The sequence below is a fragment of the Acanthaster planci genome, linkage group LG01 (genome assembly GCF_054643075.1).
Source record: "Acanthaster planci isolate LZ-2023a linkage group LG01, COTS_SCS, whole genome shotgun sequence".
NCBI lineage: Eukaryota > Metazoa > Echinodermata > Asteroidea > Valvatida > Acanthasteridae > Acanthaster > Acanthaster planci.
Genome location: NC_141777.1, coordinates 28,668,404 through 28,695,742, shown reverse-complemented (window position 1 = coordinate 28,695,742; position 27,339 = coordinate 28,668,404). Strand labels below are relative to the sequence as shown.

Here is a 27,339-nt window from a genome sequence, read left to right as displayed (position 1 = left end):
AAACACAAGTCTGCGCAGCTACCCTGTTTCGCCACAGTATACTTCGGTCCCAACGGACTCGTCCCTTGCCGCTCTGGGACTCTCCGGCGTGCCGTCCGACGCACCGCGCCTCGAGGAGGAGGGCGCCCTCGCCTTCGTCGGAGGGGCGCGGCGCCACAATATTATTGGACCCTGAACAGTGCTGATATTACACTGTTTTCAGTGGGGCTTGAATTCCTAGACTGATTTTTTATCAAGAGTCGTCAGGGAATCTTTGGATGGGGAAACCAGACTATTCTATTTGGAAACAGCCCCTCTATTGGGTGCACCCTGGTAATTAGGCCAGAAATATGTCCGCCGAGCTCATTAATAAAAGTTATAGCCTATTCTATATTAGAGGGTCCTGAGAGCCATGGAACTGAGGAATTCAAGAAATATGAGACTGGACCTCTGGGCCGGACTCAGGGCTTCCAATTCCGAGCAATTTGGATGCAATCGGGTTTAAAAGTGGCACTATTTGAGCCATTTTGCTGAGGGAGGCACGGACGTATATAAAAAAAATCTGGACTCGCAATGCCCTTGATCAGCTTATAGAGATCATTGATCCACTAGCAGCCATTTTACCGAGCCGAATACAAAGCTTGCCCAGCAATGCCCGCCTTTGTTCTCCTTGGCGTCAATGGTAGCGAGCCAACCCTCGCATTTGTGTGCGGCTCGGTAAAATGGCCGCTGGTTGGCTTCTATTTCATACAAAGGCGTTGCAAGTCCAGGTTTTTTAATATACGTCCGTGGAGGGAGGGTTTTTCAAAATGGCTACTTTTCTGGACAGGGACATTTTCTGCATTTTAGGAGTGGTCTACTTCTGGTGAAAATTTCTCAAAAATTCATTGGTCAACCCCCCGAAAATTGAAAGGAAAATAAAAGAGGACATGTGGAACATCATTTTTCTGTGCAGCCTGAACACCTGTGAGAGTTGTGAGTATTTTTAAAATATTTGTGAAGTATGGGGATTTATCACTGCTGTCTGTGGGAATTTATTTGTAGTGGTGCACCCTCATGCTCAGCGTTAACTTATTTAGAGAGACGCCTCGAGAGGGCGCTAGCTCTGCCATGCGATGTGGTTGCAAAAATGCTGGACGGACTCGCTGGGCGCGCTCGGGGGTCGATCAACAGCTTGTATTTGTCATCAAGACATTCTAATTTCTAGACATAGACCTGGCTTTGACCTGTTGGAATAAAAACAACTAAAATGCAGAAGCTGTTGCACAGCTGACCTTGACCAACGTCCGTTGACAACCTCTTAACTGGCAACCCAGGTCAAAGTGTATTTTATATGTATATCTTTATTTTTTAAAGTTCACATGTTCAGTGTTTTGTTATATGTATTTACAATGTAGGCCTACTTATTTTTAATATCTTGTTAATTTTTCACAACTTGATGTGGGGAGACAGCTCTGTGACCACGATGATTTTTTGTTACTTTGTCTCTCTTACCCCCATTTTGTTTGTGATGTATTATTGGAATGAATAAATAATAGTAACCCATTGTCGTCGTTAGAAGCTAAGTAAAAATAATGACCATGATGTAGGCCTAGGCCTATGTACATGATACAGTACGTAGGCTAGGCCTACTTTATCTCTTAAAAATGCTGACATTGGATATCAAGTTTCAAGGACACATAATCATTTAATTCCAAGTTTCGGAGACACATAATCATTGAATGCGGAGTTTTGGAGATACATTATCGTCAAATTCCGAGTTTTAGGGATAGGGCCTAGGCCTATCTTTGTTTCAGAGATGCACTACATGACCATTGAATTCTGAGTTTTGGGGATAGGTCCTTAAGCCTACATTCATAACATTGTCCGTGTTATCATGGAATTCAGAGTTTTGGGGATAGGTCCTTAAGCCTACATTCATAACATTGTCCGTGTTATCATGGAATTCTGAGTTTTGGGGATAGGTCCTTAAACCTACATTCATAACATTGTCCGTGTTATCATGGAATTCAGAGTTTTGGGGATAGGTCCTTAAGCCTACATTCATAACATTGTCCGTGTTATCATGGAATTCTGAGTTTTGGGGATAGGTCCTTAAACCTACATTCATAACATTGTCCGTGTTATCATGGAATTCAGAGTTTTTGGGATAGGTCCTTAAACCTACATTCATAACATTGTCCGTGTTATGGAATTCAGAGTTTTGGGGATAGGTCCTTAAACCTACATTCATAACATTGTCCGTGTTATCATGGAATTCAGAGTTTTGGGGATAGGTCCTTAAACCTACATTCATAACATTGTCCGTGTTATCATGGAATTCTGAGTTTTGGGGATAGGTCCTTAAGCCTACATTCATAACATTGTCCGTGTTATCATGGAATTCAGAGTTTCAGAGATTACCAGATTAATTTGAATTCCATATTTTGGAGATTGGCCTATAGAATTGTTGAATTTTGCATTTCAGAGATTCTGTAGCCTTTGTAGGCCCTACATGTTAGGCCTATCATTGAAACTTGTGTTTCCACAAAGCATTATCGTTGAATTCCGTGTTTCAGGGATAGTTTATCTTTGAAATCAGTGTAACCCATAACATGGTCACTTCAGCTTCTGTATTACGTAGCTTGGTGACTGTGCTTTTATTGGGCGCGATCAGTCAATGTGGTCGACATGAGTGGTCACTCAATCTTTGCCCAATCGTTTATTCTTATTGCATGATTCAGTGATAATTCCGCCATCATCCAGTCAACCTTTTCAGGAAGAATTGTGCACAAACCATATGAGACTGGTCTAACAAATTCTAAATGTTTCTTACTACATGCATTTTCACTGCTAAATTTGACTTTTTAGGACATTTTTATGTTGCTTTCAGATGGGTAATAGGTAGTGGCATCCATCTATAGGTAGAATGCTTTGCAGATCGACCAACTGCACAGAGTGATTAGACAATGAGCAGATTGTCCAGTTGCTCCCAATTCTCTCACACTAACCATCAGCAAGTACATGTAGGTGTACATGTACATGTAGGCCTACCTTCATCGTGCTTAGACCATGGAGAAATAAGAATACCTAATGACTGGTGCACTGTGATTCCTTCTCCATTTTTATTCTCTTTACTGTGAGTTTGATGGTCCTAATAGCGTCCCAGTGAAAAATCACATTTTTAGCGTAATTTTGCTGCTGCAATGCTGAAAACATACAAACTACCTTAAACCGAATTCCTCTGAGGTTTTTTTGTGCTATCTGCTGTCAGGCCTTATAAGTTCAACGGTTATTTGTAATCGCTCATGCCCATATATTTGCTTTGATATTTGAAATGAAAATGAAGTTAGAAATGTATTAGAATTCACCTTTTGATGTTCGCATACATTGTGTATGTAGGATGTCTTGACAAACATTCAATATATTTTATGCATAATCCTATAGAAGAATTGTACCTCCAAAACAAATATTTTTCCACTTGATCACATACTCAAAACCAAGCCATCCTCTTTCCACACTAGATTGAGATGAAGTTATTTACAAAAAAGAAATTTTAAAGCTCATCAGAAAAAAGCAAATTTGGAGAACCTTGGTCATGAACACCAGTTTCTGTCTTAAACCATGATCCTGAATACTTATGAGCTTGTATTAGCCAATGCGAACTTAAAGCTCAATCATCTCATATTGACCAATTATGTTACTCTCTCTGCCTAAAGTGAATTGTGCCTGTTTAAGACGGACATTCTAGAGTGACTTTCTTCTTGCTACTTTTGAGAATTTGTTATTTTGAAAATGTTTCTTGTTCACGTACTATGCGTCCATTTCTGGCTTGCCAAGCAGGTACCTTAGAAATTTTCTGAAGAAACTCACAACTTGATTTTTGACTGGTTCACTAATTGCCAAGTATGTGCCACTTAAAATTCTCCAAGTTTCCTTTCAAAAGTCAATTCTATGTTGATTGTCTTTGATCACCACAGCGTCAGCTGTTATTTTAATCTCCAGCAGGTTGTTGTATCATGGATGCTCTCAAGGCCTATCACAGCTCAGACTCTGAAGATGAGACAGTACCGCATCCCAACAAGCCCCCAAATGATGTGGAGACTTTTGATATTAATAAGCCCTTGGACACAGCAGCAAAATTGCCTCCGCCATATCTTGATTTTAACTTCTCAAAGAGACAGCACGGTGGTGAAAGTTCTGACGAAGCTGGGTGTCATCCTTTGTTGCCATGGAGTGGACCACCTAGAAGAAACAGAAAACATGATCTTTGGAAACAGCAGGTTAGTGCTGGAAACCAGACCTCCGCCGTTAACTCGGGTCACGTGGCTTGTACATCTGTAGCAGAAACAGAGCCATCAATGCACAACTTGTCACTGGCATCATCGGCTGGAGCTCGACACAAAGCAGGAGAGAGGATGTTCCAAGGAAAGTCTGATGTAACATGGCACACGAGTGCCACAAGCAAACGACAAGCAGTGATCCAGCCTTATGTTCCTAAGAGACTGCGCCCATCCCCTTCACGTGCCTGTCATGCAGACCCTCAAAGTCCTCAAGGAGAGCCCACTCTGGAAAGTTTAAAAGAAACCATGTACATAACACAGCCTGTGATAGCATGCCAAATGGAGAGACATCTGACTTCCAAGCTTCCTAAACACAAAACGTTTCAGTTCCACTCACACACGGGACCAGTAACCTGCATCAGGTGGTGCCGTCCCCAGTTCAGCCACCTTCTGTTGTCCTCTTCCATGGATAAAACCATAAGGATCTGGAATGGGATCGGCACTGTCAGATGTTGCCTGCAGATATTTAATTGCCACAGGGGTGCCGTGAAGGATGCCCAGTTCACGGAGGGAGGTCGACGTGTTCTCAGCTGTGGTTTTGACAAAACAGCAAGGCTTTGTGATGTGGACTCAGGTCTGTCTGTCTGTCACTTTGTTGGGTTGGCTGTCTCCTCAGGGTATGCAGGTTTTTTCAGAGTGGCCAAATGTGTTAATAGCAAATTTCTTTTAGAAATATTGCGACCTAGGCCCTATTGATAAACCAGTTCACGTTCAGATAAGTACATATTACCCCTTGTTGTATTGAATGGTACCATGCAAAATCAATTAGAATCAATTAGAATAACTTTCTACAGGCAATGATTGTCATCAATACAGTTTCCCGGAGATTCAATACTAGAAATTCCCAAATTTGATTACAAAAATTTTGAGGCAGATGATTATGTTATACAGAGATAGTTTGAGTGTCGAGATGGATTCTAGGCAGCAGTTAGCTATGTACTTTGAATGTAACACCAACTAGATCATTGCGTCTTAGTTGGGAGCCTTGTCAATTTAGACCGCATAGCTTAAACATTCGAGAATCATGATACTGCCCAGAAGTCATGATTTCGAAAAATCCAATCATGATTAATGAGACTTCATCAAAAAGTGTAACTGCTCTTTGAAATGTTTAAAGGTCACTTATCAAATTGACAACCTTGCTCCAAATGCACTGCATGATGCACTCATTTACAAGCTTTTTCAATAAATGTTTCTGCACAGAATTGCTTGGGACCTTGGCTGTAAACTAGGACTCAGACCATTGCCCAAACTTGTGAGCTCTGCCTTAACCACTTGCTGTCAGGTGGTTTGAAAAATGCGGTGCACACAAATGGGACGTTCTCAAGATTTTCAGTTTTCAAAATTCTTCAAAAATTCATCATTTTAATTAATGGATGTTTACACCCACAGGAATGACTGTCTGGTGGCTACTCTAATCTGACAGACAAAATCTATTGACTACCCGAGTATTTCAACCAGGCCTGCTGCCTTGTAAAAAGAGCCCAGATTGTGCGGTGTTATGTAACTTTCTTTTGTTAACGAACCTGGCACAGTGTGCTGCTGACCTCTTTTCAGTAGGGGCCAGATTGGCACGCAGCGGTGCTGTGTGGCTCATCACTGCGGTGGTGGAGCGCTTTTGTCCCTGGCGGTAATCAGCTCGCACTAAAATCCCCAAAACCATGGTATACTGTTTCGAAACAAGGCTGGATTATCTCCGCTATTGAGAGTGAAAAAATGTTGGTAATGCCCAGCAGCGTGGTCTTTTGTTACGAGTACGGTCTTTTGTTACAAGGCCCAGTTCCCTTTTTCCAATTTCGGAGACCCCGGCCACACGTATAAAGCATATGTGTCCGGTACTGGAAACTCCGGCGGCAAGTGGTTAATGTAGAAATGATTCACAAGGAATCAGAAATGACTACAGTACAACAGAGAATTGGTTGCCAAAAAACAAACAAGGGCAGGCTCTTTCTTCCATAGCCTGTGCTTGATCTTGTCTGATTCTGGTGCAATGATGCTTGTGCCTGATAATAATACCATTCTTCATGGATCCTATTTGAAATGAATAGTCAGCTTCGTTTTACTATTCAAGCTGTTAATGCCAAGACTGGTTGAAGGACTAAAAGAGTTATCTTGGAAAAAGCCACTTGGTTTTAAAAAGGAATATAACTTCCCCATGAATGTTTTCTTTCAGTTTCCTTCTAGTTCTTGCCCAAGACTGGATTTACATCGTATTCCCAATACATGGGCAAAGATATCTTGTCCATTTAAACTCTTTTGGTGATAGAGGGTGCTATTAAGAAGTTGAACCAAATCAAATTTGGGCAAACCTGGCAGGCCTACCAGAGAAATTAGTTGCGTGATTCGTGCATGTCGATGTTGCGTCCTTGCACGGTACAGGATGCCTGCTTGTAAGTCAGGTTGGTGCAGTATTTAGGGAGTCGGATTGGCGTAGTGTTTCTTTCTTCGCCTTCCACCTCACGGGGCCTGGGTTCAAATCCAGCTCGGTCCACATATGGATTGGGTTTTCAGTCCCTACCTGAGTCTGTGGGTTTTCCCCGAAACATTTATCCAGGGTTTTTCTCCCACCTCTAAAACTGAACATTTCTTTATTGTCTTCCTCACTCATCATCCTGTTATTGATGCTGAATGCGCTGTTGGATGATCAGATGTAAATAAAAAATAAATAAGTTTCATTGACCTTATGTAGAGCATGAATGCCAAATTCATGAAATGGTGTGCAGGGGTTATGCTTGAAATTTCTTGAATATGCCTGCCAGATTACCCAAAACTGCATTTGGTATCCTTGGTTGCATCCTGTCGCTGACACAGCTCAATTGAACCAGTCAGATGTCTGTGCATACTTCAGGGAAACATAATCCAAACCTGGTCTTGGGCCTAGACTTGTTTGATTCAAGAAAAGTTGGTGTTATGTTACAGGAAAGGAGCTCCAGGTTTTTGAGCATCCATCGTACGCCACTTGTATCAAGACAAAGCGAGATGATCCAAGTATCTTCATCACCGGCACCTACAACTCCTCCATCTTCTGCTGGGACATACGCACAGGGCAGGTGAGTTTGGTTCAGTTTAGGTTTATTTATCACCTGAAATCATCAATTGATTTAACTCCTCCATATTCTCAATGGTGAAGTGAAACTAGTGGCTTTTTTTCTTGGAGGTGTTGATTCTAACTTTGAAGAATCATCAAGGCTTGTGTGAAGTTTCAGTGGCTGACCAAGACTGTTTTCAGTGAAATGGCTGTTGCTCCAGTAATTACCTTCGCGCTGAGATTATTTCACAACCATTTGAAAAAGAATGATATAATTGTCGAAGTTTAAAATGAAGTCACACCAAAAATACTGAATCTCGAGCGTTATTTGTCTGACAGTTGTTGTTAAATAATTCTCACTGTAGCTTTATCTGTTGCAACACTCATATCCCCTGTTGGTAATTATTACGACGAGCTGTGTTCGTGGACTGATGTGGAAGGGGGTCGATGGGGGCCATTCCCCCAAGAAAAGAGATAAAAATATTTTGTTTTTGAAAACTGAAAAGTTTTTGGTTGCTTTCATTTTCTCTTCATAAAGTACGTAAAAAAACCTCCAAAATGTAGCCTTATCCTTAGAAAGGCCATAAAGGGTAACATGAAAAATATGTCCCAATTCCCCCTCCCCCAATAAGTTTGCACACCCCTCCCCCTCCGACGATTTGGTTATGGATCCATCCCTGGCTTTGTACAGCCAAGAGTACAGACTCGAGTTCAACGCATGACTCACCCACACCCTGGGAATGTGCATCATCAGATCAAGCTTACATATCCTTGAAATTCTCACTGAAACTTCTCGTGGGCGCATTTGTGCTCTAGCATAAACTGGTCAAGGGCCTTCCACATGTTGCCTCTCTTTTGCATCCATGTCAAACCAGAACGAGCAAGAGTACAGAGGCAAGCTTGGTCAGATACTTGACCTGGAGTTTCTGCCCGGCTGTGAGGAGTTTGTGTCCTCTTGTGACGTGGTGAGTCGGGACTCGGCCAACAGGACTATCATGGTGTGGGACCTGAGATCAACAGCGGTGGTGTCTAACCAGCTATACCATGTAAGAAGACCGGACTTAGCTCATACTCTTAAGGTTTCTTACAAAAAGAGGCAATAGAAATATGGACAAAGATTGCATAAGTCAGTGCATCTATTTTACATTTGTATGTTCCTTGCGACAGTTATGAATTTAACATCAATGTGCAGTACCATGCAGGAAGTATCTCTTAGTGAGTTGGTGAGTTTCTGAGAAGAACCAGTTGAGTCAATTGAATAGGACCAGTTGAGTCAACTGAACAGAACCAGTGGATTAACTGAATAGAACCAGTTGAGTCAACCGTATAGAACCAGTTGAGTAACTGAATATAACCAGTTGAGTCAACTGAACAGAACCAGTGGTTTAACTGAATAGAAGCAGTTGACTAACTGAATATAACCAGTTGAGTCAACTGAATAGAACCAGTTGACTGAATATAACCAGTTGAGTCAACTGAATAGAACCAGTTGACTAACTGAATATAACCAGTTGAGTCAACTGAATAGAACCAGTTGAGTAACTGAATATAACCAGTTGAGTCCACTGAACAGAACCAGTGGTTTAACTGAATAGAACCAGTTGAGTCCACTGAACAGAACCAGTGGTTTAACTGAATAGAACCAGCTGAGTAACTGAATATAAACAGTTGAGTCAACTGAACAGAACCAGTGGTTTAACTGAATAGAAGCAGTTGAGTCAACTGAATAGAAGCAGTTGAGTCAATTGAATAGCACCAGTTGAGTCAACTGAATAGAACCAGTGGACTCAACTGAATTGCACCAGTTGAGTCAACTCAGCAGAACCAGTTGAGTCAACATTGAGGGCATCAGTTGATTAATTCTTGCCTACTTTCACACACAGCAAACTAAGCATAGAAGCCCTGACCAAACCCTTGCTCATTTAGGATTTGTAACAGATAGAATTAGCACATGCCAATGCATACCATGTCTGTCAACTGAGGTGTCCACAGGTCATTGAATCCTGCACATGAATCACAGTAGTACGATTTCAAAAGTAGGTCATTGAATAAAAAGAGATCAGCCCATTTTGTTTTGATTAGTTCATGAAGTTGCCATCTTAGAGCAGGGGTGAACTTGCGTTGTAAGGAGTCTACCATGACTGGAAAATCTCAGTAGCACAGACTTCAGTGTTAAAAAACAATTTTTGTGTGTTTTACTATGCACTGCTTGGCAAATTGTACTGAATATTTTCATCAGAAATTGGACTTTTTTTACCGATCAAGGAGAAATACACCTGCCCTTGCTTGAGACGTCACCCTAGTGACAGCGTATTCGTGGCCCAGTCTACGGCCAACTACATCGCCTTGTTCTCAACAGTCAGGCCCTATAAGATGAACAAATTCAAGCGCTACGAAGGTCATCAGGTGAGCACAAAATCTTGTACCAGTCGCTGTTGAATCTTGACAAAGTCAGGATTGAGGGTTGAGTGGGTTGGGTACATTTCCATGGGATCGGATGAGGGTTTCAACTGTTGTCTTTATCCAGTCCTTACCCTCAAAGTCCAACAGGGATTGAGCCTGTTCAACGAATACTTTTCAAGACTTTATAGCAGTACAGCATAACTTCTTGATATCCCCAAAATGCCACAAAAATCACATCTTCAAAAGGTGATCCGCCAGTTTCCTTCTTTCTCGCTCTATGATCAACAAGTGCAGATACCTTTTCCTGTGCAAATCAAGAAAATGACAACCCACTTGTACCTTTTTCTCTCTCTCTCAAACCATGGCATTCCACCAGCTGGAAGGCTACCGCATTGGCTGTGATTTCTCTCCCGATGGCACTCTTCTGAACACTGGCAGCTGTGACGGCAGGGTGTACGTGTACGATTATCGCACCTCCAGAATCCTGAAGACGTTACAGTGTCACGCTGGGCCGTGCACCGATGTCGCCTGGCATCCTGTGCTACCTGGAGTCATGGCATCGTGCAGCTGGGATGGGGCTGTGCATGTTTGGCAGTGAAGGGGGCAGACCTTTTTGTTTTCTAAACGTTGAAATCGGTTCGTCTCAAACCAGGGCACAAACTCTACTGTGACTTGCCTGGTCATGGCAATGAGGCTTGCTTATGAGCATCTTCAGGGTTTTCCTCCCACCACTAAAACTGTGACTTCTTGTCATTGTCTACTCTCTACAGGTTTCTTCAGGCTTTCAAGCTACAGTGCCTAGGGCACTTTAGAGGAATCTTTGGTTTCATTACCAGAAAGACTCAAATAAATAAAATCAATCAATCAATCTACACTGGCTACCTGATCTCAGGGATAGGACAGGCAGGTGTCTCAGCTCTTAGCGTTTCACTGGTTGCCATGTGCACTGCACAGAATGACTGCAGTAGAATGTTGTCCCACAAACTACTACATGTAATTAATTGGTGTATAGAAATCTTGCCAGGTAATATACAATTTCGAAGTTGAACCTTTTACCTTAGCAGAGGGGGCCCTACATAATGATAAAATGGTTGTCGCAATCATAGGTAATATTATTTCAAGCCTTAATGTCCCCCATTGTGCCAAAGTTTGACAGAGACACCATATCAAACTAGAAAACCTTGAACAATGCCAGACAGGAAACATGATTTGTCATTTTCACTGTTATTTATTATTTGTGCAATAAAAACCATACAGTTGATATTTTTAACACTATATGACTGGTGATCATTTAGTTGACTGTTACGTGCTAGTACATCGCTCTTCTTTTAATAATGTCATACACATTACCATTTGTTAAAAGCTTTGCATCATTGTTAGTGAAAACACTGTGGACACCATGCTTACATGAAAAAGCAGACTTTTAAAACTCGCAACTGAAACATGTTCAATGTGCATTACCCAGATTGGTCATTCTGGTACCGAACAGATAGTGGGATAATTCATGTTATTACAAAACATTACATTTCCTTTCCTTTTCACTAGCTTTAAAGATAAATCCTTTTTTGGTCGACTCCTCTCTTCACGCAAGTCCAAGCACTTGTTTGAAACCCTTTATCAATAAGTGCAAGCAAGAATATTGGATAGTGCATCCCACAGACTTGAGGGAGACTACATAAGGCAAGTCTATCCTTACTCTGCTTGTGTAGTCTTGCCTCAAGTTGCTGTTACATGCACTACATTCTTGCCCGGATGCCTTGACAAAAGGCTAGTAGTTTGAGGACACGAGTAGCAGAGCAGTAATCAAGTCCTTGTAACGGTCCACAGAGTAAACTGAATGAGAACGCATGATCGACATCAAGCATGAAGAGCACAACATTTTAACTAGAGTAATCTCAGTTTAAACGATGGTATTAATCTGCAAATTTGGAAAAACATCAGCTGGTAATGTTCAGATAGTGTTAAAAGGTCTCGGACTCGAATTGTGGGCTTTTTCCAAATGTCTGTGTATTGCATTTGTATCGATGTCAAGTAGTGTGCTGCACAGATTCTTGATACTCCGTCGGTACAGCCACGGTCATCAGTCTTAAGTCATATTCTACCACCGTGCCTTGAGGTCAGTTTAGAAGAGACAAGGAAAAAGATTCTAGGTTTGACTGCACTAGAGTGGTTAACAAACTGGGGATTTGTAGAGTGGGACCCTGCCAAGTTTGTGAATGTGTTCTGCACGTATGTGCATGTACGGCACTGAATGGTGGCATCTCTAAAAGGGCACACACACTACCAAGTGGTAACAGGAAAGAACCAACACAGCCTGTCAGGCATGTAAATCAGGGACATCCTAAGCTCTGATTGGCTGTGACTCTACATGCTCCAGCTCAATGGACCAATCAGACATCAACTTGTGGTTCTTAATTTTAGAGGGACAAGGAGCCATGTTCGTCCATTCCCCAGACACGACCAGCTATGTCCTTGGCTGAAGATGATACAAAGTATTTGAAGGAATGCTGGTAAATGTTGGCAGAAAATCAGAGTGTTTGTGTATAGCACTTCCATTTTTCAATCATCAGTTGGAGCTTGTGCATGTATCAACAGCAATGAAGACATGGAGAATTATAAAATGATGGACAGAATACTTAGACATTAACACAGGACAAATCACTTTGCATTGGAATGTTAAACTAAGCAAATACAAGTACACTGTATTGGCATTGGTTAGCATTTTGAGTAATCATCTCGATGCATATAAATTATCGACTGAAAAAAATATCTACTTTTACACTTCAAAAATATATACAAAATACAAACAGATTCAGTCAAACACTTCGTTCTTCACATAGCAATAAACAGTACATTTGGAATGGACAGACTTGGTTAATGTGGCATATTGAGGTTTGATGTAAAATCCTATTGAAATCGGAGGTTTTGGGACTGTTAGGGTTAAGAATCCTAATTGTCATCTCTCGTACATATTCCTCGTAGCGTTACTTAAAAAGCCTCTGAAAAATTGTTACAGGAAATCCAGGTTTGTTTTGGGATTGAGGCAGAAGACTTTAACAAACAGACAGTATGTGGATAATGCCTGCATGTTTGCCCTTGATAAAAGGTGGAAATGCAGGGAACAATAATCTTATCCCAAACTGACTATTACAACAAGTACTTCTAGTTATTTAACTCGTTATCTGGTTATCAACTAGTCACAAATTGTCCCTTGCTGCCATACAGTCTTGAAACATTTCTGAGCTTGATGCCTCTGTAAGACATCAAACCAACTGAAGAATGTTACGATCATAACTCCACTACATCAGAATATAATGCCTTTGTCACATTTGTGGCCTAAAACATTTGCATAAAATATTTGGTTTCACATTTTAAAAGAATTCTTCAATAAAATCACAGCCAAAATGTACAAACACCTAACACACACACAACCAAAATGTACAAACGATCACTTGCATCTTTACAATTTTTAAAAAATTAAACGTTAATGCTGATGAGCGTTAAATGAACCAAAGAAATTTTTTTTTAAATTCTCATAAAAATTGAACAATGTACCACTATTTGAGTGCCCGTAGTACTTCCATTTTTAATCATTTATCCTATCCAAAATATAGAACAAGTGTTTTCAGTCTGTATCTTATTTCACTGAATAAACAACTTCAGACTACTTGTTCACTTAACCACTGAGAACTACACACACACACACTGCTTAAAAAGGTTAGTGCAGCAATTAAAACCTTAGTCTTTTGTCCATTTACAGTCGAGAATTAACAAATCACTGTTTTAGGATATCATTGGGGGAAACCAACTGATGGATTTGACCCAAGATAAAACCAGTGCTCTGAAATATATGATTGCCGAGCTTTCGTTAACTGAGTACCTTCTTCGGGGCAAGCAGAGAACTGAATCTGCTTGTCCTGAAGAAGGTACTCAGTTACCGAAAGCTCGGCAATCATATATTTCAGAGCACTGATTTAATCTTATATTCTTGTCGATATTCTGATCATGGTGCTACGCAGCCCTTCCATATTTCTCTAACGGATTTGAGCTGATTGGTTGAAACTTACAAAGCACATTAAATAGTAAGACATCCAAGAGAGTCACACTGTGTGTAATTCAAGGGTGTAAATCTGTTTTGAAAAGTGGGGGGGGGACATAGCCCTGATCAGAACAAATGCGAGCGCAAAAAGCGAAGCTCTGAGTGGTGTGGGGTCTGGGGCCCGCCTTAGGACCCTGGAAAATTTTTGGAGTAGAGATGCTCTGTGGTCTGATCTGAGACAAGTTTTGGCTACTTTAGCCAGTGTTTTTAACCAATGTTTTTGCAAGCTACACATTTTCATTTAGGTTTTGGAAAAAAGTGGGAGGGGGGGGGACAATTGATATAGTATCCCCCCCACTTGGAAAAGTGGGAGGACATGTGCCCCCCTGTCCTCCACCAACTGATGCCCATGGTATTCTAAAATGCACCTTTTCCATGATCTTCAATTCTCTCATTTAACAAAACAGATACAAAAAATCACTTCCTTACTGCAACAGCCACATTAAAACTTGTCATAAATAAAAATCACCTTTGTTATAAATCACGATGTTAAGATACGGCACAAGGCTACTAATACAGAGCTACGCTCAGAATTTTTGCATGATAAAATATGACATTTCCATTAAGTTGCTATAGTCTCATTACGTTTAGTTTAACCTGTAAGTACTACATGTCTACAAACATTTATACAGCTGAGGTTTTTTTTAAATCTAAGACATACCGAATTTGAACTTCACTAACCTGTGAGATTTTGTGAACACTGCGAGGTTCACACTAGGACCCATAATCCTTCACATGGCTGAACCAGTATGAAGATATTGTGCATATTAGATCAGGCTCTGCAATGTTCTCTTTAAGACTACACTACATGTACATGTTTATTCACAATTCTACTTCAGAGAAATGCAAGGATTTCTCTGAGTAAAACACACTTTTGGCACTGGTACTGTTCAGAAAATTTCAAGCTTTACCATCCAATTTTGGAAAGCTTTTTTGTTTCTCCTTGAGAATTTACTTACATGTACTTTATTTTACAAATTAATCATTTTGTTGATGATACATCTCACGCACTCTGTGGACATACACTGGTATGTACATCAAGGGCCATGATCTCAGCCCTTTACAGAATGTACAATGACCCACTGCGGTGTCCTATCACCATTTATTTTTGATTTCTAAAATTTAATCATTACAATCCTCGTGCAAACAAATCTCCTTTAAGATTCACAAATTTCTTCAGTCAAGAATGCAATTATACACATTCTGATTCTGTGGTCAGCATTGCCTGTGCATTAGCTATGAATACCACTGTCTACAAACTACGAATGATACATTTTGGTTGCTGTTGTTTATAAGTGAACACTATTACATAATTTTTTCTTTACACCAGCTTAATGTTAAATTTAGACCATCTACTTGTTTAAAATACAGAATGCGGTTGACTGATTCTATTTGACACTATGTACAGACTATGCCACCTGCACCACTACAACCATGATACCACTGTGGGACTACACTCTACTTAGTACATACATGTACTTGTTTCATGAAGAGACAGAAATGCCTGCATGGGTTTGAAAGACGTGTTGTGATTACCTCCATTACAAATCCAATCACAAGCCAACTTCATTTCAGCAACCAGTGAAGTTTCAAGTCTTGTCAGAAGTTAACGAGTCATGCCAGTTCAAGGAATGCCTTTCTCGGAGGTCATCCGAGTTGACTTGCATATGTCACCCCTTGAAAACCCCTGAAACTCACCCCCCCAACAAATCATTTTTAAATCTCCACTTGTGAAGGATCTAATCTTATCAGCAAACTAATGCAAAAATAACAAGATACAACCAAACTTTTCTTGTTCACTCGCTGCATTCCAGATAACACCCATACAAACACAAGATATACTGTGTGTTAAACTGTTACACAAAAGTGACATGCATGGCTGCAGTGGTGACAATTTTGGCAATCACAGTACTCAATAAACCATGACACATTTATTAACATTTGTAAGCCATAAATGCTACTTTTTAGATCAGTAACACTCCTCTTGACGTTCACCTGATGAATAATGAATGATATGGTAATAAAATACAAAAACTTCAAATAAGAATACACATTATACTTACAGTGCTGAAAGTCCTTAACTGATTTTGTACTTGCATAGTTTTGTGAATAAGACACTAATGAATTGAAAGGAACATTGGTGGAGCACATCTAGAACTTTTGGAAAGAAATACAAATGAACTGTACAGTGGGTGTAATTGGTAACTATAAAAACCAAGTTGGCGATTAATGCATTGTTTTTTTTAAATACATGAGTGCACCACAAGCCGACTTCCTGAACACGGGCTTAAAGGAACCATCTCAAGTTCCTGCCATTCTTACCTAAAGTTTTGTAGTACAAAACAACCCGTGCTGCAGACAATAATTTGCTGGCTACAAATGTTCTGTTCATCCGTTACTGTACTGAACAGAGTACAAATTGCATATACTTCTTTTTTTTACAGAACCAAAACCTGGATGTGCCAACAAGTGTTCCAAATCAATATGACTCTAACAAATCCACATCATACATAAATGCGTAGTATTGTAAAACTTTCGACCAAAATGGATGTGCTCTCCAAGTTCACACACGTTGCTGCGGTGCTCCTATACTCTGATCTGATTTGGAACTCACTGAGTTCTCTGATCTGATTTGGAACTCACTGGGTTCTCTGATCTGATTTGGAACTCACTGAGTTCCCCCCTTCCGTTCTGAAAACATTACATATTTGACTTCCACCCTCAGCTACCAAAAAGATATATAACAATGAAGTTACAACAGTAAAAAAAAATGCTCAGCCAGCTCAATTTGTATGCCTCAAATTTTGATCACTCCGTTCTCCATCACACCATGTACAATTTTTCTGCTTCTAAAACTGTTTCTAACACTGTTTCAATTTATTTTAATATAAGTTTGGATTGATCTCCTTACCTTGCTTTAGCTATTTCCATTCTACACTTTAACGACTACCCTCAAAATGAAAGAACTATAAGGCCTGTACATTTTTGTTAGAAATCGATAAAATATGATTTTCTCAGAGAGTTTATATTAGTAGTGACATTAAAATGACAACTATTGTGCTCTTGGTAATTGACCAAGTAACCCGCCAAAATCTTTGGGGTTAACAATCAATAGTTTCTCCAACATTGTAACTGCTCGGACTGCTGAAAACCACCTAGCTTCAGGGATGGAGTACTGACAGATGAAAATTTGTACCTTTGGAAATAACATCTCTTCCACTTAATGCTTGATGATTCAGAACAACTGAATATACTTAGCCGCATACTGTTTTATAAATTTCAGGACGATCAATAAATTTTTTTGTGGTGAATAAACCTCAGTGCATTTGGATGTTCAGTGTCACCTATGAAACCTATTTTTCTGTCTACACACAAATTACTTTTCTATGAGTTGCTTTCTTCATTCCAAAAAAAAAGTTCCAACACACCACCGAGACACACAACGTAATGTGTGCAAAGTGATGCAAAGTGTGTTCACAATAATTTGTAGAAATGGTTCACCACTTTACTTTAAAAAACATTTGAAAGCTCATCTGGAAGTACAAATGGTTTGAAAAGACAATCAGTATCAGACGCTGGTTTGCAGGAAGTGGGGGGTCTTGGGTGCATTGGGGTTGGAGCCGGGTTTGGCTGGGTTGGAATTGGTGTTGTCATCTGAGCTAGGACTGGAATTCATGTTGGAAGTTGGATTAGGATTTGGCCGAGGATTGGCAGGTCGGTTGTGCTGGGAACCGATGACTTGGCCTGTGGGCTTCGTAGTGCCGCCGCCATGTTTTGACTTTGGCTGGGCCTTCTTTTTCAAGTTCTCAGCATTGTTCTCATTGATGTACATCGACACCCTTTCGGTCTTCTCGCCCATGCTTGGGCTTTCAGGAAGTGGGGCCTGATTCTGGGTATGGTAAGTGGAGCCTTTCTGGTTGGGGGCTACGGGGAGATCCTTGATCTTGGTGTCTTCGCTGGGTGTTCTCATGGTGCCGTTGACCACAGCCGACCTTTGGTTCCTCTGCTGGGATTTGATGACGGCCGCCTTTCCCACCTTCTTGAATTCGGGCTCGACCAGTGAGGAGGCCTGGGAACTCTCGGTCAGTATGGTGTGGCCGCTGCTGTTGCTCTTCTGATTCTGTTGGATCTGGGGATGAGTGGGGCCTGGGTGGACACGCCTGGCCGGGCCTGTGGGTTTGGAGGTCGGCGGTTTAGGGGTGGCCAGGGCTGCGTCTGCCTCCGTCAGGGAAGACCCCACGCTGCTTTGAGTGCCTGTGTTACTCTCCTTGCTAGCACTGCTGCTGTCAGACATATCATCCTGCATTGGGGAGCCTGAATCTAGAGGGGAAATAAGAGACAGAACATCGGCTGTGGACGGAGTCTCAAGTTCTCGTTCTATCGTGGTGGTCCCCAATGGCTTGATGCTAGGCTCTGGGTCGGAAATATCTAGCAGCAAGTCAGCCAAGGAGAGATTCTCCAGAGAGCGCTTCAAGTTCAGCTCAGCAGCAGTGTCACTGGGTGCATCAGTCTCCAATAGGTCAAGCAACAGGTGTTCATTTGCTTTCTTAGGGGCGGGCTTAGCTGGAGCTGGTTCAGAGAGGTCCAACAGGTTGAGGAGCTTCGGTTCCGGTTCAGGTATGGCTGGCTTCAGGGGCTCGGGCTCAATGGGTATGAGGGTCAGCTCGGAGCCGCATTTGGCACACAACTGTTCCAGCTGGTCCCTAGTCTCCACAGCCACCGTCTGTGTCCCCTTGTCGTGCAGTGCCACGGCGACGTCCTGCTTGCTGCGGCTGCTACGCAGTGTAGGCACCAGCTTCTCTACCTCCTTACGGTCCTCCTCATCCCGCAGCTGCATGGCCCTGGCGATGATGTTAGCAGGGACCGAGTCATAAACCCGCGATGCCAGCAGGCCGTTGTGCCTGGACTTGTCAGCTCCCAACAGTGGCTGGCTGTTATCGGTCACAGTGGGACTCTTCAATGTTCCGCTGGTGTGCTGGCTGCCAGTGCCCATCTCACCCATGAGTTGGTGGACGTAGTACTGGAGATCATGAGGAAGCTGAAACCAACAATTGAAATTATTTTCCATTAAAGAGTTCCTTATTGTCAAAGACATGCAAAATACTTACACCTAGCATGCTGTAATTCTGTGTGAATTTTGAAGGAACTGTTTAGCCAAGCTGCATCATATATAAGGGCACCCGTTTTTAACCGTATGGTTTTCATTTCTGACCGGCCGTAAAAAAGGCTTTTGTTTTGACCGACACTGCTAAGAAGACCCTGCCCCCCAAAAAAGTGAAATGTGATTTAATGCCTGTACAAAAACAGCACTGAAAATGGACATGAGTCATATGATTTAGCCCAAACATCAAAGTTGCGATATACATGTATTTTAGATTTGTTAATAACGGTCTTGTTTTTGTTCCATGTGCATTTTATTCCTTTTTTTTTAAATTGAATATTTAAGTTTTTTATGAAGCTACATGTATGTTTGCAGCTACAAGTACATGTACTTTCAGTAGTTCCATAAATTGTTCTCCAGGTCTTGAAAATTCAGGTATTGTATTGTGGACTCAAAGCATATTTCTTAGTCCCAACTAAAGGAAGAACACTCATAGGACTCAATATTAAAACAAGGGACAAGTATATACATGTATTGTGCACTTTGCCTGGTTTATTCAGTAATCTGTATGGGAGGAGAACAGATTTTTTTTGGGGGGGGGGATTTTTTATTCGACCAACCGTCTGACCCTCCCTCAAGTTAAAAAGATATGAGAACCACAGAATAAAACTAGGGTGCTCTGATACATGTAAAAACGTAATGCTATCACTGTCAGGGCTGCAGATCGATTAACTTCAAAATTCACTTCGAGTCTGAGATCCAAGTGCTGATAACATGGCACTGATCTACACTTGAACACAAGAGACAGTGCTCACATAAGCTTACCTGGCTGACTTTGTGTTGCATGTAAGCTCCAGAGGGGGTGCATTGAAGTAGTTCAACAGCCAGCTGGCAGTCCTTTTTATAGCGTGCCTGGATAAACAAAATGAGTAAAAAAAAAAAGAGAGAAATACGTTGTTAAAAATTCAGCAATCTGGGGAAAATTTAGTACTGGGTTTATTTGACAATATACACATGTAAGCACATTGTTTCAACATACATGCATTTTAGTAGAGCAGAATTAGCCAAGGAAGAATGCTTGTTGAATAGCTGTGGTTTTCTTTACGCGGGGAAAAATCATGTCTAATATTTTGAAATCACCTATTTCAAAGGAGAAAGATTGAAAAACACACTGACAGGATTTGAGCACCACAAACAAAATTTAACTCAGCTCACCACATCAATAATACCCTAATGAACGCGGCTCTCAATGAGAAGGGAACATCTGGACCAGTCTGCGTCGTTCTTGGCATTATACACAGAAAGACCCTGCAATCAATTTGTCTTTCTCCTTCCCAATTTAGGCAGACATGAACAAACCAGCAGCTTCCAATCGTAGCAACGGCGCCGTCTGAAGATCACAGGGACCAAACTGCAAATAATGCAGGGCTGCCCATGGGAGAACGCTCTGTTTCCATGGCAACAGCATGCATCAGGCTGAGAGGTCTCATCAAAGACATATCATGGTAAATTAAACCCTCTCTTGGGAGGGCTTGAAGGGCGGTAGGGGTGCATAAGGATATAGGATGATTCAGAGAGCAAATGTGAGGGTAGAGAGATGGAAGCCACGAGCTCTTGACAGAAAATCCTTTAATGGAGACAATTCTCCTACTTTGTATCTAAATTCTCTAAAAATCCCAATTTTCTGAAACATTTCAATGCCATGCAGGAAGTATGCATACATGTAGCATTTTGCTCTTCGGTTCTCAAGTCTCAAAAAATTGACTTTTTGGGAGTGTTTTTCTTTTTTCAAGTTGCTCTAGTGCCACAGTCACGTGTTGTGATATTTTAACCTCCAAGATACTCACAGCACCCAAGGTGAAGCTGAGGGTGCTAAGAGTCCCCGCGGGTGATCAAACATATCCCACATCACAAAAGTGGATGAAGCAGTGAGAAATGTGACACAAATTTGGGACAATTGAGAGCAAAGAGTTGGCCCTTTGAAAACCCATCTTTACGCAAAGGGACTGCGACTGTGGTATACAGCCACTTGATAAAGTCAGTATTTTGGGCCAAAAATACTACTGTGCCTGGTCTAAGTTATTTGTGGAAAAATACTATTTACAATTAGTTAAAAGAATAACAAAGGCACTCCGCTGGTACTGTTTATCCGCTGTTAGTGTTGCTTGGGACCAGACTTGGGACTTGACCGATTGCTGTGTGATGTGCCCCAGATGGACTCATCTACAATTCTTCCTCGATGCTACAGTTACACAATTTTGTAATGCCCCAGACTGAAATTAGGTGCATCTGTTTGGTTTTTTTTTTGCGAGAAAGCTGGTTGGCACTGCCAAATACCAGTCTAGGACATGTGATGATGGGAAATAGTTCAGTGTCCTGTCAAATTTCACACAGGGCAGTTCTACACGAGGCTGTTTTCTTAAAATTCTGATATTTAAAACTCCCTCAGGCCTTGAGGAGCAGACGGAGATCAATACCAAGAAAATGTCAGAGGATGGTATAAAGATTTTTTTAAGAGACTGCTTCAGTGAGTGGTATCTTTTAGAAAACATATTGACTACTCTGCAACCTCACACTCTCTGACCACAATGTGTTACCTCCGAGCTTCCTGAAATCTATTCAGCGGTAGATGAGTGACTAACTTGACGGTCTGATGTAAATTCAAGAGCATGATAACGCCTCACAAAGTGCTTCGTGAGTTGAAGCCATATGAAACCTTTATTAGCTCAAAACCCTTGGTTTCAATAGTAAAAACCACTATTTGAAAGAGCTGTCCTAGCTTTCCTGCTGCAAAAAAGACCTGAATGTGAATTTTTTTCAACATGTGAAGGGATGTTGTAGATTGGGGGAAAAAATTTTACATGAATTCCGTGAAAGTGTTTTTCAATACGAAGTTTAACTTTGCATAACTATACATGTAAGTGTCTGAATGGTAGGAATTTTCCCTATTTTGCTGTCAATTTCTTGCTGTGTGAGTCTGGATTTGACCATCAAGATTCAGGTATTTTCAGATCCAGATCTGGATTTGGTTGGACATTTTAAGGGAATAGATTAATATGGATTTGTACAATAAAAACCTACATTAGGATTAAGAACTGGAGTGACAGGGAAACAGGGGTTCGAATAGACAGATACGTTACAGTTGTACTTGAATTTGAATGAATTTAATGCCAGATTAGGCTCCTTACATTTCTCTCCTCCTGTTTGTTGATTTCAAACTTGGTGTCCAGTAGTCTCTGGCTTAGTGTCAAAACCTCCCTGTTGAGGGCTTGCTTCTCCTTTTCATAGGCGGCAGCCTGTATCAAACACAAAGCATGGCACAATGATTCTACAACTCTGAAAATATCTGAAACAGCTAGGTGTATCCTCTTCAACATCAACTGAATAAAGTTTACAGAACTAGGCCAATAAAGCTCAATAGCTGCAAGTTTAAAGAAAGGTAGACTGGGGTTGACTTTTCAAGAAAAATCTTGTTTAGTGGACGTGAGCTACCATCACTTCTGCCATATCAAATATGTACATGTAACTATTCAGACAAAAAACTGGGTTACATTTAACTGTTTTTCATTTTGCTTATAAAAACAAAGCAAAACCCTCGCAAAAACAAATATACATGATTTTGTGGGGTCAGATCAGATATGACTATATACATGTACAATATCATTTCTGCATTTTAATTCATTAATGTTAAAAGGTATACAGTTTTCCGACAAATAGCAGGGCCGTGTGGACATGCTAGCACATTTTTTTGCAACTCTGTATTTCCATATACATGTAAATGATATAAATATTTTGTCACTTAATTCTCACTCTCTGTATCTGAAATCATGGAATACAATGTACATGTACCGGTACGTACATGTACATCAGCAAGGATGACATTCCTGCCACATGAAGGTTCATTCAGGTAAACCATCATGATAATCACCCTTTGGAAACTGCAAGGCCACGAACATCCACTTCAATGAAGGTGACCTCTTCCTGACACAATGCACCAAATTACTGGCGAGTGTGTTTAATTTCTTTAAAGATTTCTGAATTGGTAATATCATTATAATTAAATTAATATTGTGCTCATTCCATACAATGCTTAGGAGTGCATTACAAAGAATATTACGTACATGTACGTAGTTAAGAAAGACATAAAAATCGACAAGAATTTACAGTAAAATAAAGAAATATTACAACACTACCCAAAATAAAGATAACAAAACACAACCAAAATTAATAATTAAAAGTGTGGATTGTTAAGGTGAAGATTACAACCACTATCCAGAGTGTTCCCAGTTAATAAAATGCCTTCTTAAACAGATGAGTTTTTAACATGGATACATTCAAAAGTGATAACAGTGGTAGCACGTCTAATATGAAGTGAAGTCAGTTCCAGAGAATTGGTGTGCTCTACTCAAAGGCTCGATCCCCCAAGGGTAACCTTACCCTGACCTGCAGGATAGTTAAGAACACCATCGCCAGAACTATGAAGACAGTGGTCTGAGACTTTACAGAAACGAGCTGAGGTAAATATTGTGGAGCTTGGTTGTGCAAGACTTTGTATGTCATCAACAAACTCTTAAATTCAATTCTATATCGAACAGGAAGCCAGAGTAAGTCAATGAGTAAAGGTGTGGTTTGACAAAACTTTGATGTTTTGTAAACAAGGCGGGTACAAGCATTCTGCATTCTCTAGAGTTGGTTGATCTGTGTGTTGGGCAAGCCATACAGCAAGCTGTTACAATAATCAAGTCTACTTGAGATAAATGTATGAATCATTGTCTCGGTACATTCCTTACAGAGGTATTTCCTGACACGTCTAATATTATGTAAATAATCGAATGCACTACCACAAACTTTAGTGACATGAGATCACAATGACATATTGGCATCAAACCATGCACCTAAAGTTTGGGAAACAGCAAAGGGTGAAACAGCAGATTCCCTATCCTGAATACCATCCAAAGTAACCTTGAGTAGTTGCTGACGAGTGCCAATAATGAACAACTCTGTTTTATTGTCATTCAAAAATAACCCATTATTAAACATCCATTGTTGTACATCATGTATACAAGACTCCATGGCAGATATGGCAGATTCCTGGCTACCAGCCTCACATCAGGACAAAAATGATAAATGCAACTGAGTATCGTTGGCATACCAATGGACCTGTGGATGATGAACTTTGACAATAATGGACAGCTGACTGGTAAAGGGCCTAAACATGACCCCCATTCAAGATTATATTTACTTGATAGTTTGCTGTTAACCAAAACCCTTTGAGATCTGCCATATGCCACAAGTATGAATGAAACCAGTTAAGGTCTATTATCAAGTGCATGTCCAATCAAAAAATTTAGTTAGTTTCAGCAAGTGTCTCATTACTCATTCATAATACATTAAAAACCCTCTTGCATTGGGGCTACTTGTCCCAAGGCAGAATGCAGTCTACCGGTACATGTGTACATGTAATCTTCACCTCTTGTTTGTTTTTAAGCACACAAACATTTCAACCATGCACATGTATACATTTTTACATACTGTATGCCCTAAACAGTGAAGCTATCAATGGCTAAACTCTATTTACAATGTACCTTGGGGACTGTGACATCAATATCCAGGCTTTGCTTGCTTAGAGTTTGTGTCATGGCACTTCAAGAATTTCATTTTATTTGTTGGCACAAAAGCCTACACTAAAACATGGAAATGTTTCACGTAAATTTTAAATGAGCTATTTCTCATTTCCCAGTCGCCCGAATGACTTACAATATCAAGAATCCTCTCTTCCAAGTCGCTGTTAATCTCGTGGAGCTCCTGATGACTTTTTTCCAACCTGCATAATCAGTAAAGAAAAGACTTAAGTTACCACAAACTTATCAAATAAAGATACGACTGTGGAGAGGATCGCCAAAGTCATCATGCCTTGTGGTTTCACATGTACTGGTACTGGTACACACATGTACATGTACATGTACAGTACAACTGAGGGGCCCCTGCAGCAGGCCTGCCAACCCTCACAAAATGAGCAAGAGACGCGCATATTTCAGGTCATTCTCACACCTTCATAAACACACGGAATTTCTCAGACAAACAAGGAAAAAAGAAATAAAACCATCACTACATGTATGCATGTATGTAAGAAAAAATAACACATTTCACTTCAATACTTTGTGGTCCTATCCTGATCATGGAATGAAAACACGAAATCTGTAAGCCTGTTTTTGGTAGAAATGAAACAATATGATTGGCTGTTACAGCAGTGGTGGTAATGTCACACATTTTAAGTGAATGCATGCAAGTCCGTGTCTAAAATGGACTTTCAGAGCTACATGTACATGAACATGTACATTATGCTCATGTCTTACTCAATGTTGGCAGCCCAGCTACGGAAAAAAAATTACCCATCTATTCCTATGAGTCAACAATTTTTTTTTTATGTGACATATGCATGTTCTGTTAGGTTTTTAACCTGAAAACATTCCTGGGACTTTGATCTTGGTACGTGTACAACTATCCTCCAATGAAATCTTTTGTTACAATTCCTCAGTGCTAACAGACACACGTGTGTGACTTATGCAAAGCATCGTGTTTACATACATGTGTAGGTGGCTTCAGGACTTCACTCGATTTATACAAGAACAGTTTATGGGACACATTTGGGGCAATTACAGCACATTACAAGGAAGACTCTGACAGACTAATAGAAAGCATGTGTCATCGACTAAAAAATAATACACTGTACCGGTACTTAACACACGCGCACATGAAGACATGTACATTATGTGCCTAATGTGTTAAGAGCATGTAACTTGAACACAATCATTCAAGATACACGCATTCCGCCTTAAGGGGCCCTGCCACTGAAGGCGGCTACATTACAACTCAGACATTCTGGAGGACATGCACGATACCGCATGGTGTGGTAAGTTGCCGTTAATAACACCAACGATACGCTCCGCACCGTGCCAGTTTCCGGGGCCAAATTCAATTACATTACACATGGCAAGCACCCCAGTGAATGCACGTGTCACTATGATGCACTATCACTGAATTCCCGACACGCACATGGTGCGTTCATAGAATGCAACCCAACTCCGATCACCCTAAACATGCAATTTTCCCTTTTCTACTCCTGCCACCTTCGTTGCTATTCAGAGCACGTTTTGTGAACACCCACCGTGCTCAAAGTTTGGCCAGTCCAGGCAAATGCCGTATGAACACTCCGAGGACAGGAATGCAATGTTCACGCGTAACTCTTGGGAGCCTCACAACATCCTCATTTAACAAATACATTTGATGTACACAGAGGAAACAAATCTGCCCCCTGTACACATGACAATGTGCACGTACATGTACATGCATACATGTGCCTGTTGGCGACCATTTACATGTCTAAACCTGCTGTAAAAGCTGAGTAACACGGTACTGCACATAAAATGCTCTGCTGAACTTTGCGTCTCATGTACATGTACAGTATCTAGAAACATGCAGCCATATCACTGACTACTGTAAAGAGAAAAACAAAACAAAAATAAGTAGAAACAGTAGAACTTTTAGGAAGTTGCTCCAACAAACCTGAAATTCTGCTAAAAACAAGTCACCTTTATAAACCAAAACATTACCTACCTACATGTACATGTACACAGCCACCACCTTGATTAATGAGAGTGCACTGCAACTACGTGTATCCAAAGGGAAAAAAACCCACCACCGTACAAATACTTCCTTCATTTCTTCTGTATCCATTCGACATTTTGATGAGAACTACAAGTCTTTAGTCAATGCAGCCATTAAGAATGGAACAAATACCGGAGAGCTTTTTTTACATTCCACACTGAAATAAACACAATCTGTTATTTTCATCTTTTTGAGTTTGGCACACCAAATTATGATGATTTAAATATTTACAGTGGCTGAGCTGAGCTCTTCTGATGATGCCAGCATATCCTTCTGGTGAGATTTATTTGCGTCCAACGTGCAAACAGCTCATGGAGAAGTACATTAGCCCACTCCATTTTGGCGACTATGTGCTGAGCCAGACAAGTAATTGAAAGCAAAACACATCTTCTGGAGAGGCTGAGAGGCTCCATTTTCAGTAAACAAATAGCTGTCTCTTCCACCCTTCTTTCGGTCAGATCGAATCTGTTGGTTTTGGGGATGTTATTTCAAAGAAGCCTCCAGAGCACATGTACAAACATGAAGCTGGGATCTCACAGATGGGCAAAGGGCCAGTAACAGACCATTTTTTTTCCTTGTAGACTTAAGTCTTGTCTTTTTCTCAGGAGGTCCATGCTTCCACGAGTTTCTCCTGGCTATTCTCATCTTTTAAGACAGCATGATGGTGAAGTACCCTCTTAGCAGCAAGTTTTAACATACAGTGTCTATGAATGGTAAAAACCACTGTTAGCATTCATCA

At 40.8% G+C, this 27,339-nt stretch overlaps 2 protein-coding genes across 6 annotated transcripts in view; one reads left to right on the top strand and one right to left on the bottom strand.

Annotated features, from left to right (window-relative positions):
• Positions 1 to 1,086: 1,086 nt before the first annotated feature.
• Positions 1,087 to 11,007, top strand: wdr25 (WD repeat domain 25). 5 transcript variants are annotated; one of them, XM_087134067.1, is made up of 6 exons: positions 1,087 to 1,295; positions 3,967 to 4,875; positions 7,221 to 7,351; positions 8,205 to 8,375; positions 9,595 to 9,735; positions 10,109 to 11,007. In XM_087134067.1, exons 2-6 carry the CDS (start codon positions 3,978 to 3,980, stop codon positions 10,328 to 10,330), a joined length of 1,563 nt encoding a protein of 520 aa, XP_086990193.1. In that variant the 5' UTR covers positions 1,087 to 1,295; positions 3,967 to 3,977; the 3' UTR covers positions 10,331 to 11,007. The 5 variants fall into 5 exon arrangements, with proteins under 5 accessions (XP_086990193.1, XP_086990197.1, XP_022108557.2 ...); XM_087134071.1 differs by having other exon boundaries at positions 3,939 to 4,875; XM_022252865.2 differs by having other exon boundaries at positions 1,087 to 4,875.
• The window catches only part of LOC110988908 (uncharacterized), a 61,150-nt gene continuing 44,751 nt past the window's right edge, over positions 10,941 to 27,339 (bottom strand). Inside the window, exons 4-7 of the mRNA XM_022252862.2 lie at positions 24,690 to 24,756; positions 22,121 to 22,228; positions 19,758 to 19,844; positions 10,941 to 18,869 (exon numbers count right to left, since the gene is read on the bottom strand). Coding sequence (XP_022108554.1) covers positions 17,400 to 18,869; positions 19,758 to 19,844; positions 22,121 to 22,228; positions 24,690 to 24,756 — 1,732 coding nt within the window. The 3' untranslated portion in view covers positions 10,941 to 17,399. The remainder of the gene's footprint in view (positions 18,870 to 19,757; positions 19,845 to 22,120; positions 22,229 to 24,689; positions 24,757 to 27,339) is intronic.